Here is a 13,541-nt window from a genome sequence, read left to right as displayed (position 1 = left end):
TCATTAGATTCTTTTGCCAGCATCTTTCCCCACAGAACACTACATTGGATTGAAGTTCCGAGCCAATGTTAGGGCTATCTGTAGTTTACTTTCAAGTAATTTTCTTCACCTGTGAAGAAACACCTTCGCTAGATAGTGTTTTTTATCTATTACAGTGAAAATCTAGAGAGGTGTGGCTAACAAGGGAAGACTAATTTACTTACCTTTATCCATAATCTCCTACAGATTCTTTCTTATCCTCCTTTCTGTTTTGGAAGAATTCTGGGTAAATATTGAGGAAATATCTCAAGTCTCAACTGGATAATTCCCAGACCAAATTCTGTAACAAATTTATTTGAGACCCATATATTTTAAATATATTAATAGCTTCCAAGTTTCAGGCTTGCCATGAGGCAAATTACTAGGCCCTATCTAGTCTCAGAAATTGAATGTGTGCTCAGCAAATGTATTTTCTAAATTTTTAAACACCACTTTTAACTCTGTTGTCAGCAACTGCTGTAGACAGACATTGATATTTCAAAACGTGTTAGCGAGTTGTGTCAACCCTAGAGTCTCCTGGACCTAGGATGGACCATGAACTGTTAACATGTTTTGAAACACTACTGCCTTTGTCAATATAAGTGCTAAGTGGTGTTTAAAATAGATCAACAAATTGAGAAAAACACCTCATTTTTCTAGTATGGGGTCCTAGAGTGTGGCCCAGTGGAAGAGAGATACTGGGAATACCACCTGTGTTCTGGCATAAATTTTCATTTTTTAATATGTCCTTGGATCATCTCCCCTCTTTATAACTTGTGCTCTTGCCTAAAAGAAGCCATTAAGCTTTCAGTCGCATAAGCTGTCGTATTCTAGTTCAACTATTAACAATTTAACATAAATAATAATGTGAGATAAATATATGCATGCAGCAGCGCACATAGCCGCATACATTTTTGGTGTATAATGCCTTTGTATATTTTCATCTATTTCTTTTCTAGTGTGTGCCATATTTAATTGCTATGGGCACAGATCCAGAGCCCTCTATGCGGAACAAAGCTGACCAGCAACTGGTGGAAATAGACAAAAAATATGCTGGATTCATTCATGTATGTAATTCTAACATTACATAACTTAAACAAAATGCTGATTCTCTGCTCTCTGAAGAGTCTAGAAATGTACAAGTCCAAACTGCAGGAATTGGAGAATATGGTTATGTTTATCTGTTTATTAATTCTACCTGTGTTGGGGAATTGAGTTGTGACCTCTTCATCTGAAACGATAGAGTTGTGAAGGAGCAATTTTTTCTCAGAGTTTAAGATTTAGAATATCAGAAATGGGAAGCATTCCTAGTTCTTAATATTTGCTCTTAAGTGTTTCATTCAACCTTAAAACTCCCTTACTTATAATTGTTAATAGTATCTTGCTCATTGAGTATCACAGGCCAAGTAACTGTGATCATCTGTTTGATCACCACATCCCCAGCCTTCTGCCCTGCACCCCCCCACACCCCTCCAGCCCTCTGTCCTGACCTCTGAAGCCCCCCACACCCCCAGCCTTCTGCCCTGCACCCCCACACACCCCTCCAGCCCTCTGCCCTTACCTCTGAAGCCCCCACACCCTCAGCCCTCTGCCCTGCACCTCCACACACCCCCAGCCCTCTGCCCTGCACCTCCACACACCCCGACCTCTGAAGCCCCCCACACCCCCAGCCTTCTGCCCTGCACCTCCACACACCCCCAGCCCTCTGCCCTGACCTCTGAAGCCCCCCACACCCCCAGCCCTCTGCCCTGCACCTCCACACCCCCCCCAGCCCTCTGAAGCCCCCCACACCCACCCTTCTGGGGGTGTGGGGGGCTTCAGAGGTCAGGCCACACTCAGCCCACTGCCGGTCTGGATGAACAGAACGCTGGGCTGGCAGCGAGCTGAGCAGGCTGGTGGCGTAAGATCAGCATTTTAATTTTATTTTAAATGAAGCTTCTTAAATATTTTGAAAACCTTGTTTACTTTACATACAACAATAGTTTAGTTATATAATATATAGACTTATAGAGAGAGACCTTCTAAAAAACATTAAAATGTATTACCGGCACGCGAAACCTTAACTTAAAGTAAATAAATGAAGACTCAGCACACCGCTTCTGAAAGGTTGCCTACCCCTGGGATAGAAGCACAGGCCAAAGCACAGGGAGTGGTGGGTACATTGGCTGGTCAGGCATCCAGTTGATACTGAAACTGGAACAAATCCTGGGCTTAACTAAAATCAGCTGAGAGACTAAGGCACATGCAGATAATTGGGATTTTGTGTTTGTCATCCTGTGCACATAGAGTGAGGCGAGAGGGTTAAGACATATGCAAGTTCAAAAATTCAAATTCGGTAGAACACTCAGGCCTAGTCTTCACTTACCGGCTGGTCCGGAGGCACGCCATCGATGTTCTGGGATCGATTTATCGCGTCTGGTTAAGACGCGATAAATCGATCCCGGATCGATCCCGGAAGTGCTCACAATCGACGCCGGTACTCCAGCTCGCCGAGAGGAGTACGCGGCGTCGACGGGGGGAGACTTCCGGCCGCGTCTGGACCGCGGTAAGTCCGGAGTAAGGTACTTCGAATTCAGCTACGTTATTAACGTAGCTGAATTTGCGTACCTTAGTCCGAAGTCCGGACTAAGTGTAGACCAGCCCTCAGTTAGGGAAAACTTTACAACTTTCAACATTATTCCTGTGGAAAATGGTTTCAAATGTATGAAATATCTGCCTGCTCTGCTGAATCATCATTTTAGCTGGATGCTTCTATTAGGGCAGTTAATAGAGAAACAACAATATTAATATAAAACAGTCATTACACTTCAATTTCAACACCCCCTTTACATGAATGGGACTGCTTTTACCTTTCTTACAGCTATTTTGGTCTATTTGCAAACTCAAGAAAACAACGCTGCATCAGTTTGTTTGGAAATTTAACTGCACACCTAGAATGGCTAGAGGCTTTAAAAAAAAACAAAACTTAAATTTTACAATAAATATCAGGGTTACTGCAAATCATGGGAAAAGAGTAAATGTGCAGGAAGTGGTAGGGTTTTGAAAAAATTGTTTTTAATTTGAGGCTACTGAAAATAAGATGAGGAAGATATTAATTTCAACTGAAAATTTTTCAATTTGACAAAATTATTTTTCTTTTTGTGTGACTGTTTTGAAAGCCACAATTTAAACAAAAATAAATATTTTATAATTTTAGATGAAAGCAGTGGCTGGTATGAAGATGTCTTACCAGGTACAACAGGCAATCAACATGTGCCCAAAGAATCCCGTAAGGGGCTTTAGGCATGATGAATCCTCCAGCGCTTTGTGTTCACATCTATACTCCATGATCAGAGGGAACCGTCAACACAGACGAGCCTTTCTAATTTCTTTACTCAACCTCTTTGATGACACAGCAGTAAGCATTACATAAATGTACCTCATTTAAAAAGAAATTAGAATAAGTTTTTCATAAAATACACCGTAACAAGTTCAAATGATGAATGTTGGTGTCCTTCCTTTATGTATTTTTGAGACTTGGTGAATTTTGGCCTGGCTAACTTTATTTCCATAGTCTTTTTTATTTGGCTGCAAAACTAAATGTATTTCCACTTAAATAACATCTGCGTCAACCATTTTATATCTACTTAAGCCCAGTTTGGATAGAGCAATAATAATGCAAGTTCATGTGTGAAGAAAACTTTGCATGTGCATAATGTTTTCAAGGCAGAAAAGTTACTTTGGATGAAGTACATGTTGACTTTTTACCCCAAGACCCATTGAGAGCAATGCAAAAACTAGACTATAATGTTTTTTGTATGTGTGTATTATATATATATATTTAAATAAAATGTTTATTTTTTTAAACTTGCAGAAAACAGAGGTGAATATGCTCTTGTATATAGCAGACAATCTAGCGTGTTTTCCTTATCAAACACAGGAAGAGCCACTGTTTATAATGCATCATATAGACATTACACTGTCGGTTTCTGGTAGTAACCTATTACAGTCATTTAAGGAGGTAAGTGCATTTATGATTTATTAATAACTTGTTGCAATGAAGTTATGTTGACACCATAATGAGTACTACTCAGTCATTCCAGTGTTGCACACATATAATAAATAACATTACTTTGCAACCAATAGCATAAATCACTCTCAGTTCTGGCAAGGTGTGACAGATCCGTGTTCAGAAACTTTCAGGATTTTTCATTAATTTTGAAAGTCAGTGGAAAATATTAGAGATGGAAGAAAATAAGACTGGCATTGTCAGATGTAATGTTTGTCAGGGAGTGGGGATCCCAGAATCCAGGTTACTTAGGTCTAGGTCCTTTTAATCCTTCATGAATATCTGAGCCATAAGCAGTCTAACTTTATTGGTATGTTGCCCTTGCTACTCAGAAAATGTTTTGAATGGATCTGCCTGTTGGCAAAGTTTCTATCTATACAGCTCAAATATATTAATTTACTTTGCCCATATGGCTCTTCACTTGCACTTTTCTTCATCATAGTGTGTACATTTTGTGCCTTTTAATTACAAATAGTTTCACTTGTAATTTTTTAAGCTGCAATAGTAGTTGACTCTTTCAGTTATACTAAGCATCATCGATCTAGGCCTCTGTGAGAGGGGAAGTATTTTAAATCATAGTAGCGATTTTGAGAGATAAGAGCTTAATTCACTGAATTAAAAACAAAACTTTGTGATCTTTACTTATGTATATGCAGAACAAATGTGCAAGTGATAAAAAAAATTGAATTCCCCTTTGATTTCCTCACCTGTATTCTGCCCACAAGTCGGTCTCCACTGTAGTATTACGAAACCACTGGGCAGTTTTCAAACTGTTGCTTTTTAAAGAACAATTTGCCAGTAAAACATTTTCGATTAAATATTTACAAAATAAAATAACATCTAATATTTTAGATCTAAGATATAATGCATATGTAGTATTGTCAAATGGTTTGTATGAATGAGTTTGAGATTGCTGCTTTACTAATGAGTGCCAAAGTCATGAGCAACTTATGCAGGACAACTCGAATAAGTGACAATGAAACCTTTATACCATACCAAACTATCATGTATTCCTTATATATCACACATTATAACGAACTATTTCAGAAATGTTTTAGAATTCTTATTTTATTACTAATATTTAATATTACTAATAGGTACTAATAATTGCATCCTTCTGCATATATAACTAGGTGTCTTAGTTATCATGAGTCCAATCATACAGTCATCAGAGAAAATATAATTTAGCAATCTCTAATTGACCTAAAATAGCTTTTCTATACATAATATTTTATACTGCAGCAAAAATTTAACTGTTTATAAAGGGTCCTCCTATAGAGAACAAGAAATGAAGTAAATGTGAATCTAAAATGTCAAAACTCACATTAACGTTAGATGTTAGATTTGCCTGTTTCGTTATTTTGCTTGTCCAATTTTTTGAGAAATAGGTACAAAACTCATGTTAATTGGTCTTAACATATACTGAATAATTCTTAAAAGGTTCCTGTTAAGATAATTTTCCTAGTTTTAAAAATATGAACAATTAATTGCTTGTAGTATCTAAAACTAAAATCTGTTAACTTACTGTTTCTTTTCTTGTTCTCTAAAGATAGCATATTGACTAGATTCCTGCTCTGGAGTCTTGGCCTACCCTTTTTTTCACCCTTTGATGCACCGCAGGTGTGTCTCGTGTACAAAGCCCCAGGGCTTTGGGGCCCTGTAAAGCATACAATTTTCATTCTGTTCTGATTAAATTCAATAAAGGAGCTCCCCACTGGAGCCAGGACAGGTGCATCCAATGCCTGCCTCCTCTCAGTCCTGCAGCTTTGTTGAGAATGTGAGTCTATATCATTTGCACTTTTTGTCTGTCCTGCTCTCTGTAGGGTCCCCAGTGTTCTGGCATTACTTGTTGGTGCACTGCTGTTTCTTTAAGTCCATTTTGATTTGATACCATTTCATCCTTTGAAGTCATCAGGATCCAGACTGAGGGTGGGTTTTCTGCACTGCCACAGTTCGGATGTGTCTAGATGGCTCCTTGATGTTTCCTCAGTAGAAGATGTACAAATGGCGTACCTGGCTTTCACTGCATCAAATCTCCTTGTGCAACATGCCAGTGTAGGTTAAAGGCTTTTCTGCTGGTGTGTTGACACTGCTCAGATATGTTGTCTTATGTCCCTTTTCTTTCTTCTAAATTTGATGAATGTGTTGGGGTATTCCCGAGAATTGGAAACATTACCCCAAACTCTGGTTGTAACAGTACCTCAGATCTCTTGAAGCATCCATTCAAGACTTCATTAAAATTAATGGAGATATCCCATCTCCTAGAACTGGAAGGGACCTTGAAAGGTCATTGAGTCCAGCCCCCTGCCTTCACTAGCAGGACTAAGTACTGATTTTGCCCCAGATTCCTAAGTGGTCCCCTCAAGGATTGAGCTCACAACCCTGGGTTTAGCAGGCCAATGATTTTGCAATTGTAGGTGCCTGTAACTGGACAACAAAATCCGTAATTAAGCAATTAAATAAGTAACCATACTTTCAGAGGTGCAGATGAGCATACACTCAGACTGCGTAGGTACTTAAATATGGATTTATGGCCATTTTATAGGTGGATCTATAGCTTCTTTTGACTGTAGCGTAAGGATGGGGGAGGCAAAGTTGCACATAAATGTCAAGAAGCTCCGAGCAGTCCGGCTGGCAGTCTTCCTGCCCCATCTGTCGGGCAAGGTGGTACGAGTCCTAATGGACAACACAACCTCAATGTTCTACATCAACAGGCACGGGGGAGCGCGCTCGTCAGCTCTCTGTCAAAAGGCACTCCATCTATGGGGACTTCTGCGTCAGCCACGAAAGCCACCTGGAAGCTTGTCACCTTCCCGGTGTCAATTATGCTGTGGCAGACCAGCTCAGCAGGGACTTCTCCTCTCACCATGAATGGTCATTCCATCCAGAGGGAGCCTACATGATCTTCCAGAGGTGGGGAACTCCCCAAGTGGACCTGTTCACTACCAGACAGAACAGGAAATGCCACCGGTTTTGTTCTTGGCAAGGTCTGAGCAAGGGCTTCCTCTCCAATGCCTTTCTCCTGTCATGGTCAGGGAGCCTGATGTTCGCGTTCCCTCTGATTCCACTCATCGGCAGGGTCCTGGCAAAGATCAAGAGAGACAAAGTGCAGGTTGTCGTGATTGTCCCAGCATGGCCTCGCCAATATTGATTCAGCACACCCATGAGCCTGTCAGCAGCCCTTCCCTGGCCCCTGCCCAACCGTCTGGACCTGCTGCCACAGGACCGTGGCCAGCTCCTACACCCCAACCTTGAGGAACGGATTGTTCAGAAGGAGTCCCAACAGGTCCTCCTGGGGAGTAGGAAGCCCTCAACCAGACTGACTTACCTGTCCAAGTGGACGAGGTTTTCCTGCTGGGCGTCCAAGCATGGCATCTCTCCTTCGCATTTTTCCATACTGGCTGTCCTGGACTACCTGATCCATGTGAGGAACCAGGGCCAGGCACACTCTTCCATTAGAGTGCATCTAGCAGCCATCTCCGCTTTTCACCTGCCGGCCATGGACAGACAGTGTTTTCCCATGACATGACGGTCAGATTCTTGAGAGACTCTTCCCGCAGGTACGGACTCCTGTGGTGCAGTGGGATCTTATCTTGGTTCTCTCTAGGCTGACCGGCCTGCCCTTTAAGCCGCTGAGTTCCTGCTCCCTTTCCCACCTGTCCTGGAAGGTCACGTTCCTTGTGTCAGTGACATCGGCAAGACGGGTCTCTGAAATTAAAACCTTGACCTCAGAACCTCCATACACAATCTTCTATAAAGATAAGGTTCAGTTGCGGCCCTGCCCAGCCTTCCTGCCAAAGGTGGTCTCCACTTTCCATGTGAACCAGGACATCTTCATCCTGGAAGGACATCTTCCTCCTTTTCTCCTTCCTTCCTCATTAACCACTCCCAAACTGAACAAGACCAGCGAGTAGAGGCGTCTTCACGCCCTGGACTTCCGGAGTGCCTTGGCTTTCTACTTAGAATGTACCAAGCTTTTCTGAAAATCGACTCAACTCTTGATCGCTACAGCGGATAGGATGAAGGGTCACCCGGTGTCCTCGCAGAGGATTTCCAATTGGATCACCTCATGCATAAGGACCTGTTACGACCTGGCTGGGGTTCTGCTGCTGCCGCTTGTCAGGGCCCACTCAATGAGAGCTCAGGCGTCTTCAGCGGCCTTCCTGGAGCATATCCCTATCCAAGACATCTGTAGATCTGAAACATGGTTCTCTGTTCACACATTTACCACTCATTTTGCCATCACTCAGCAGGCCAGAGATGACACTGAGTTCGGCAGAGCTGTGTTGCAGTTTACACATCCATGAACTCCTACCCACCTCCAGGAGTACTGCTTTAGACTCACCTAATACGAAATGGACACGAGCAAGCACTCGAAGAACGGACAGTTACCTTTTTCATAACTGGTGTTCTTAGAGATGTGTTGCCCATGTCCATTCCATAACCCTCCCTCCTTCCCCACTGTTGGAGTTTCCAGCAAGTAGGAACTGAGGGTGGGGGGAGCTGGTGGCGCCTCTTGTACCGTGCTATGCAGGCACCACTCCAGAAGGCACCAGAGCCGGTCCCCTATGGATTTTGCTGAGGGAAAAACTTCCTGCACTGGTGCGTGTGGTGAGCACACACACCTAATATGGAATGGACATGAGCAACACATCTCAAAGAATGCTAGTCATGGAAAAGATAACTGTCTTTTTTAATGACTGACTTCTTGAGTATTCTACCATACAGATATTTATTTCAGTCACAAATTGTACTTCATAGAATCATAGAATATCAGGGTTGGAAGGGACCTCAGGAGGTCATCTAGTCCAAACCCCTGCTCAAAGCAGGACCAATTCCCAACTAAATCATCCCAGCCAGGGCTTTGTCAAGCCTGACCTTAAAAACCTCTAAGGAAGGAGATTCCACCACCTCCCTAGATAACCCATTCCAGTGCTTCACCACCCTCCTAATGAAAATGTTTTTCCTAATATCCAACCTAAACCTCCCCCGCTGCAACTTGAAACCATTACTCTTTGTTCTGTCATCAGGTACCACTGAGAACAGTCTAGATCCATCCTCTTTGGAACCCCCTTTTAGGTAGTTGAAAGCTATCCAATCCCCCCTCATTCTTCTCTTCTGCAGACTAAACAATCCCAGTTCTCTCAGCCTCGCCTCATAAGTCGTGTGCTCCAGCCCCCTAATCATTTTTGTTGCCCTCTGTTGGACTCTTTCCAATTTTTCCACATCCTTCTTGTAATGTGGGGTCCAAAACTGGACACAGTACTCCAGATGAGGCCTCACCAATGTCGAATAGAGGGGAATGATCACATCCCTCGATCTGCTGGCAATGCCCCTACTTATACAGCCCAAAATGCCGTTAGCCTTCTTGGCAACAAGGGTACACTGTTGACTCATATCCAGCTTCTCGTCCACTGTAACCCCTAAGTCCTTTTCTGCAGAACTGCTTCCTAGCCATTCTGTCCCTAGTCTGTAACAGTGAATGGGATTCTTCCATCCTAAGTGCAGGACTCTGCACTTGTCCTTGTTGAACCTCATCAGATTTCTTTTGGCCCAATCCTCTAATTTGTCTAAGTCCCTCTGTATCCTATCCCTACTCTCCAGTGTATCTACCACTCCTCCCAGTTTAGTGTAATCTGCAACTTGCTGATAGTGCAGTCCTCGCCATCCTCCAGATCATTAATGAAGATATTGAACAAAACCGGCCCCAGGACTGACCCTTGGGGCACTCCGCTTGAAACCGGCTACCAACTAGACATGAAGCCATTGATCACTACCCGTTGAGCCCGACGATCTAGCCAGCTTTCTATCCACCTTATAGTCCAGGGAAATTTACAGGGAAATTATTTCTTTCCTGCTCATCAAGAAACAAATGAATATTTAAGTGGCATTTTGGCACTGGCATTTTCATCTGCCTATGATGTGCGCTTACTTTAGCTTCAGAAGATCAAAAAACATTCAGATATAGGGAAATCCCTAGCTCTGTCATACCAGAATCACAAGACCAAGAGAAGGAATTGAGTTAAATGATACCTTCAGAGAAGCCCAGTTACACACATGTAAATTTTCCTGTCTCCTTAACATGCACATAAACATTGTTTTGTTACACTGCTTAACCAAAATTTTGTTAAGATCCCTTTTAGTGTTTTGTTAACAATATTTTGATAGCTAATTTTTCTTTTCCTGAGATTAAATAGAGCAGTCAATCCTCCTTATAAATATAGGTAAATAAGTGCCATTTCTAAAATGTTTTTTGATTTATTGATTTTAAAAATATTACTAGTTGTAAGTCTCTCAATTTCGTTCTGCCTGTCTCATTCAAGTGGGCTTGAACTAATTATAATACTTTGTATGCATTTATACATTCTGTGTTTCCTGAAACATATTATCGCTATATAATAGCAAATGTGGTGATAAAATTTCCTTTACCTTATCCACATTATCAACATAAATATTTCCTTGGAGAGAAGCTTTGCATATATGTCATGGCCCCTGAGAGCATATGAAACCCTCTGTCAGATTTTAAGAATAAAACTGTTTGAATATTTGAACTCTTATCTAGAAAGGCAAACAAATGATATTTTAAGACACTTGTTCCTATTCCTATTAATCATAAAAATGGACAACAGCAAAACCTGCCAAGAGTGACCACTCATGGCAGTTAGAAGAAGTGGTCACTTGTAAAAGGTGGTCTTTCTTCAAAGGTATGGTATTGCCACCCTTACTTCTGTACTGCTTCTGGCACCGGCACTGTCTTTAGAGCTGGGTGGCCAGAGAGCAGTGGCTGATGGCTGGGCGCCCAGCTATGAAGACAGCACCACTGCCAGCAGCAGTGCAGAAGTAAGGGTGGCATGGTTTCCCAATCTCAATGTTGTGATCAGCACTCAAGTTTTGGACATATATGAAATTTTTGTTTCGGAACAAGAGGTTTATACTTTTAACATGTTTTAGTCATTGAACTACAGTTAAGTGTGCCTACTTTAAATTTTAGTCTGTGAATTTCAAATAATCTGTGAACTAAAAACATTTTAAAAAAAGGCAATTCGCACACTTAAGAGAATTGTGATTATGGACAGAGCTGTATTATTGACTAGGCCGACAAATTTTCAGGGGCGGAAGCTCCCCTCCGTGCCCCGCCCCCCTGCTCCAGCTCACCTCTGCCTCCTCTGCAAGCGCGCCGCGGCGTCCTGTTTCTCTCCCCTCCCAGCACTTGCGCCGCGAAACACCTGTTTCGCGGGGCAGGGAGGGATTGGGGAGGAGGGGGAACGCCACACGCTGGGGGAAGAGGCTGGGCCGGGGGCGGGGATTTGGGGAAGGGATTCAATAGGGGAAGGGAGGGGGCGGAGTTGGCGCGGGGACTTTGGGGAGGGGGTTGGAATGGGGGCGGGGAAAGGGCGGAGTCGGGGCGGGGCCAGGGCAGCAATTATTTCCCAGCCTAGGGGTGGCAAAATTATTAATCCGCCACTGATTATGGAAGGATCTTTTTGAATGCTATCATAATTCTTAAATATTTGTCATCTTCTCTGTCTTCCAGTCTATGGTAAAGGACAAAAGAAAGGAGAGGAAACCTTCATCTGATGAGGAGAGTGAAAGTGACAGTAATAGTGAGAGTGAGAGTGAAAGTGAAAGTGAAGAAGAAGTTATCAAGCCTCGGAAGTTACGTAAACGTGTAGACTCTGATTCAGATTCTGGTGAAGAAAATGATATAAATGCTGTGATGAAATGTTTGCCAGACAATTCAGCTCCATTAATTGAATTTGCAAATGTCTCCCAAGGCATATTGTTGCTTTTGATGCTAAAACAGCATTTAAAGAATCTTTGTGGATTCTCTGATAGGTAAGAATCATACTTAATGGCAGACTGCTCCTCTTTTAGTTTAGTGAGTTCTATTCAAGTGCATGGTTATTAACTTTTTAAGCAATGGGTTTTATAACATGCAGATCTCATGAAAAAATATATCTAGTTAAATTTACTGCATTAATGACATATATACAGGATAGCAATAGTTTCCTTGCTTACATTGACTGATGCCTAATTAATACAGAATAAGAACAACAGAATTGTTAATTTTAAAGCCAAAAAACATTTTCTCCTAAATGTCTGGGTTTTGTTTTCTTTAATAGTAAAATTCAGAAATATTCTCCATCCGAATCTGCAAAAGTATATGATAAAGCAATAAATAGGAAGACAGGAGTGCATTTCCATCCGAAACAGACGCTAGATTTTCTACGGAGTGATATGGCTAATTCCAAGATCACTGAAGATGTGAAGAGGAGTATAGTAAAACAATACTTGGATGTAAGTAGAGTTGTACTAGAAAACAATTTTAACCTTCTTCAGCTAGATCAGGGGTAGGCAACCTATGGCACACGTGCCAAAGGCGGCACGCGAGCTGATTTTCAGTGGCACTCACACTGTCCGGGTCCTGGCTACCAGTCCGGGGGGCTGTGGATTTTTATTTAATTTTAAATGAAGCTTCTTAAACATTTTAAAAACCTTATTTACTTTACATACAACAATAGTTTTGTTATATATTATAGACTTATAGAAAGAGACCTTCTAAAAACGTTAAAATGTATTACTGGCACGCAAAACCTTAAATTAGAGTGAATAAATGAAGACACGGGACACCACTTCTGAAAGGTTGCCGACCCCTGAGCTAGGTTATACAGCATAGTTTTAACTTGTATTTTGAACAATTTTAAACTTTGAGCATTTGGAAGGTGGTTTTGAATTTTTAATGTATATAAATTCTGAAATACTGATGATTTGTGAAGTATTGAGTGCTGACAATTCTCATTGATTTAAATGGGTGTTGACAGTGTTTAGTACCTTGAAATATTAGACCTTTACTAAGCTCTGTACCAAAATCTGTATAGCAAATAAAAAACACTTAAAATAAATTTAGTGTTGAGGAATGTAGATCGTAGATTTTCAGACTTTATGAAACATCTTATTCCTTCTGATTTCCTGATGTCATCTTTTATTTGTAGAATTATGAATATTCATCACTTTTCCCCACTCCACTTCCATCTGAGGAACATTGGACAGTCCAAACCTATTTAATTTGTAACGTTTACTTGAGTTTTTTTAAATAATCACTTTAACTAAATATAAAAACAGGAAGAAAACTTTCTACATTTAGTAAAAAATAGTAGTTAAAAGTAACTACTTCTGTATTCAAGAACCCCCCACAAAATACGCCAACTAATTGTGAAGTTTGTATGCAATCTCTCTTCCCCTGCTCTCTTCCCTTTCCTTTCTATTTTTAAAAAATGTAATAAGACACTTGTAAATTTTTAGAATAATATCTGGTTTAATGTATCTTTTTGTAGTTCAAGCTCCTTATGGAACACTTGGATCCCGATGAAGAGGAAGAAGATGGGGAGGTTTCAGCTAGCACAAATGCTCGAAACAAAGCAATTACCTCGCTGCTTGGAGGAGGCAGCCCTAAAAACAATGCAGCTGAGACAGA

The 13,541-nt window shown here is 41.4% G+C and overlaps 1 protein-coding gene across 6 annotated transcripts in view; it reads left to right on the top strand.

Moving 5' to 3' along the window:
- The window catches only part of NIPBL (NIPBL cohesin loading factor), a 289,804-nt gene that overhangs the window by 274,701 nt on the left and 1,562 nt on the right, over positions 1–13,541 (top strand). For all 6 annotated transcript variants that reach the window (XM_054031741.1, XM_054031737.1, XM_054031736.1 and 3 more), the window contains 6 exons: positions 978–1,085; positions 3,215–3,415; positions 3,872–4,018; positions 11,601–11,902; positions 12,190–12,364; positions 13,402–13,541. The exon at positions 13,402–13,541 is cut by the window's right edge. In XM_054031741.1, the coding sequence (XP_053887716.1) occupies positions 978–1,085; positions 3,215–3,415; positions 3,872–4,018; positions 11,601–11,902; positions 12,190–12,364; positions 13,402–13,541 (1,073 nt within the window). The remainder of the gene's footprint in view (positions 1–977; positions 1,086–3,214; positions 3,416–3,871; positions 4,019–11,600; positions 11,903–12,189; positions 12,365–13,401) is intronic.

This window comes from Malaclemys terrapin, chromosome 6 (genome assembly GCF_027887155.1).
Source record: "Malaclemys terrapin pileata isolate rMalTer1 chromosome 6, rMalTer1.hap1, whole genome shotgun sequence".
In the NCBI taxonomy this organism is placed as follows: domain Eukaryota; kingdom Metazoa; phylum Chordata; order Testudines; family Emydidae; genus Malaclemys; species Malaclemys terrapin.
The sequence above is the reverse complement of the archived record's forward strand: the minus strand, read 5'-3'. Positions and strand labels throughout refer to the sequence as shown.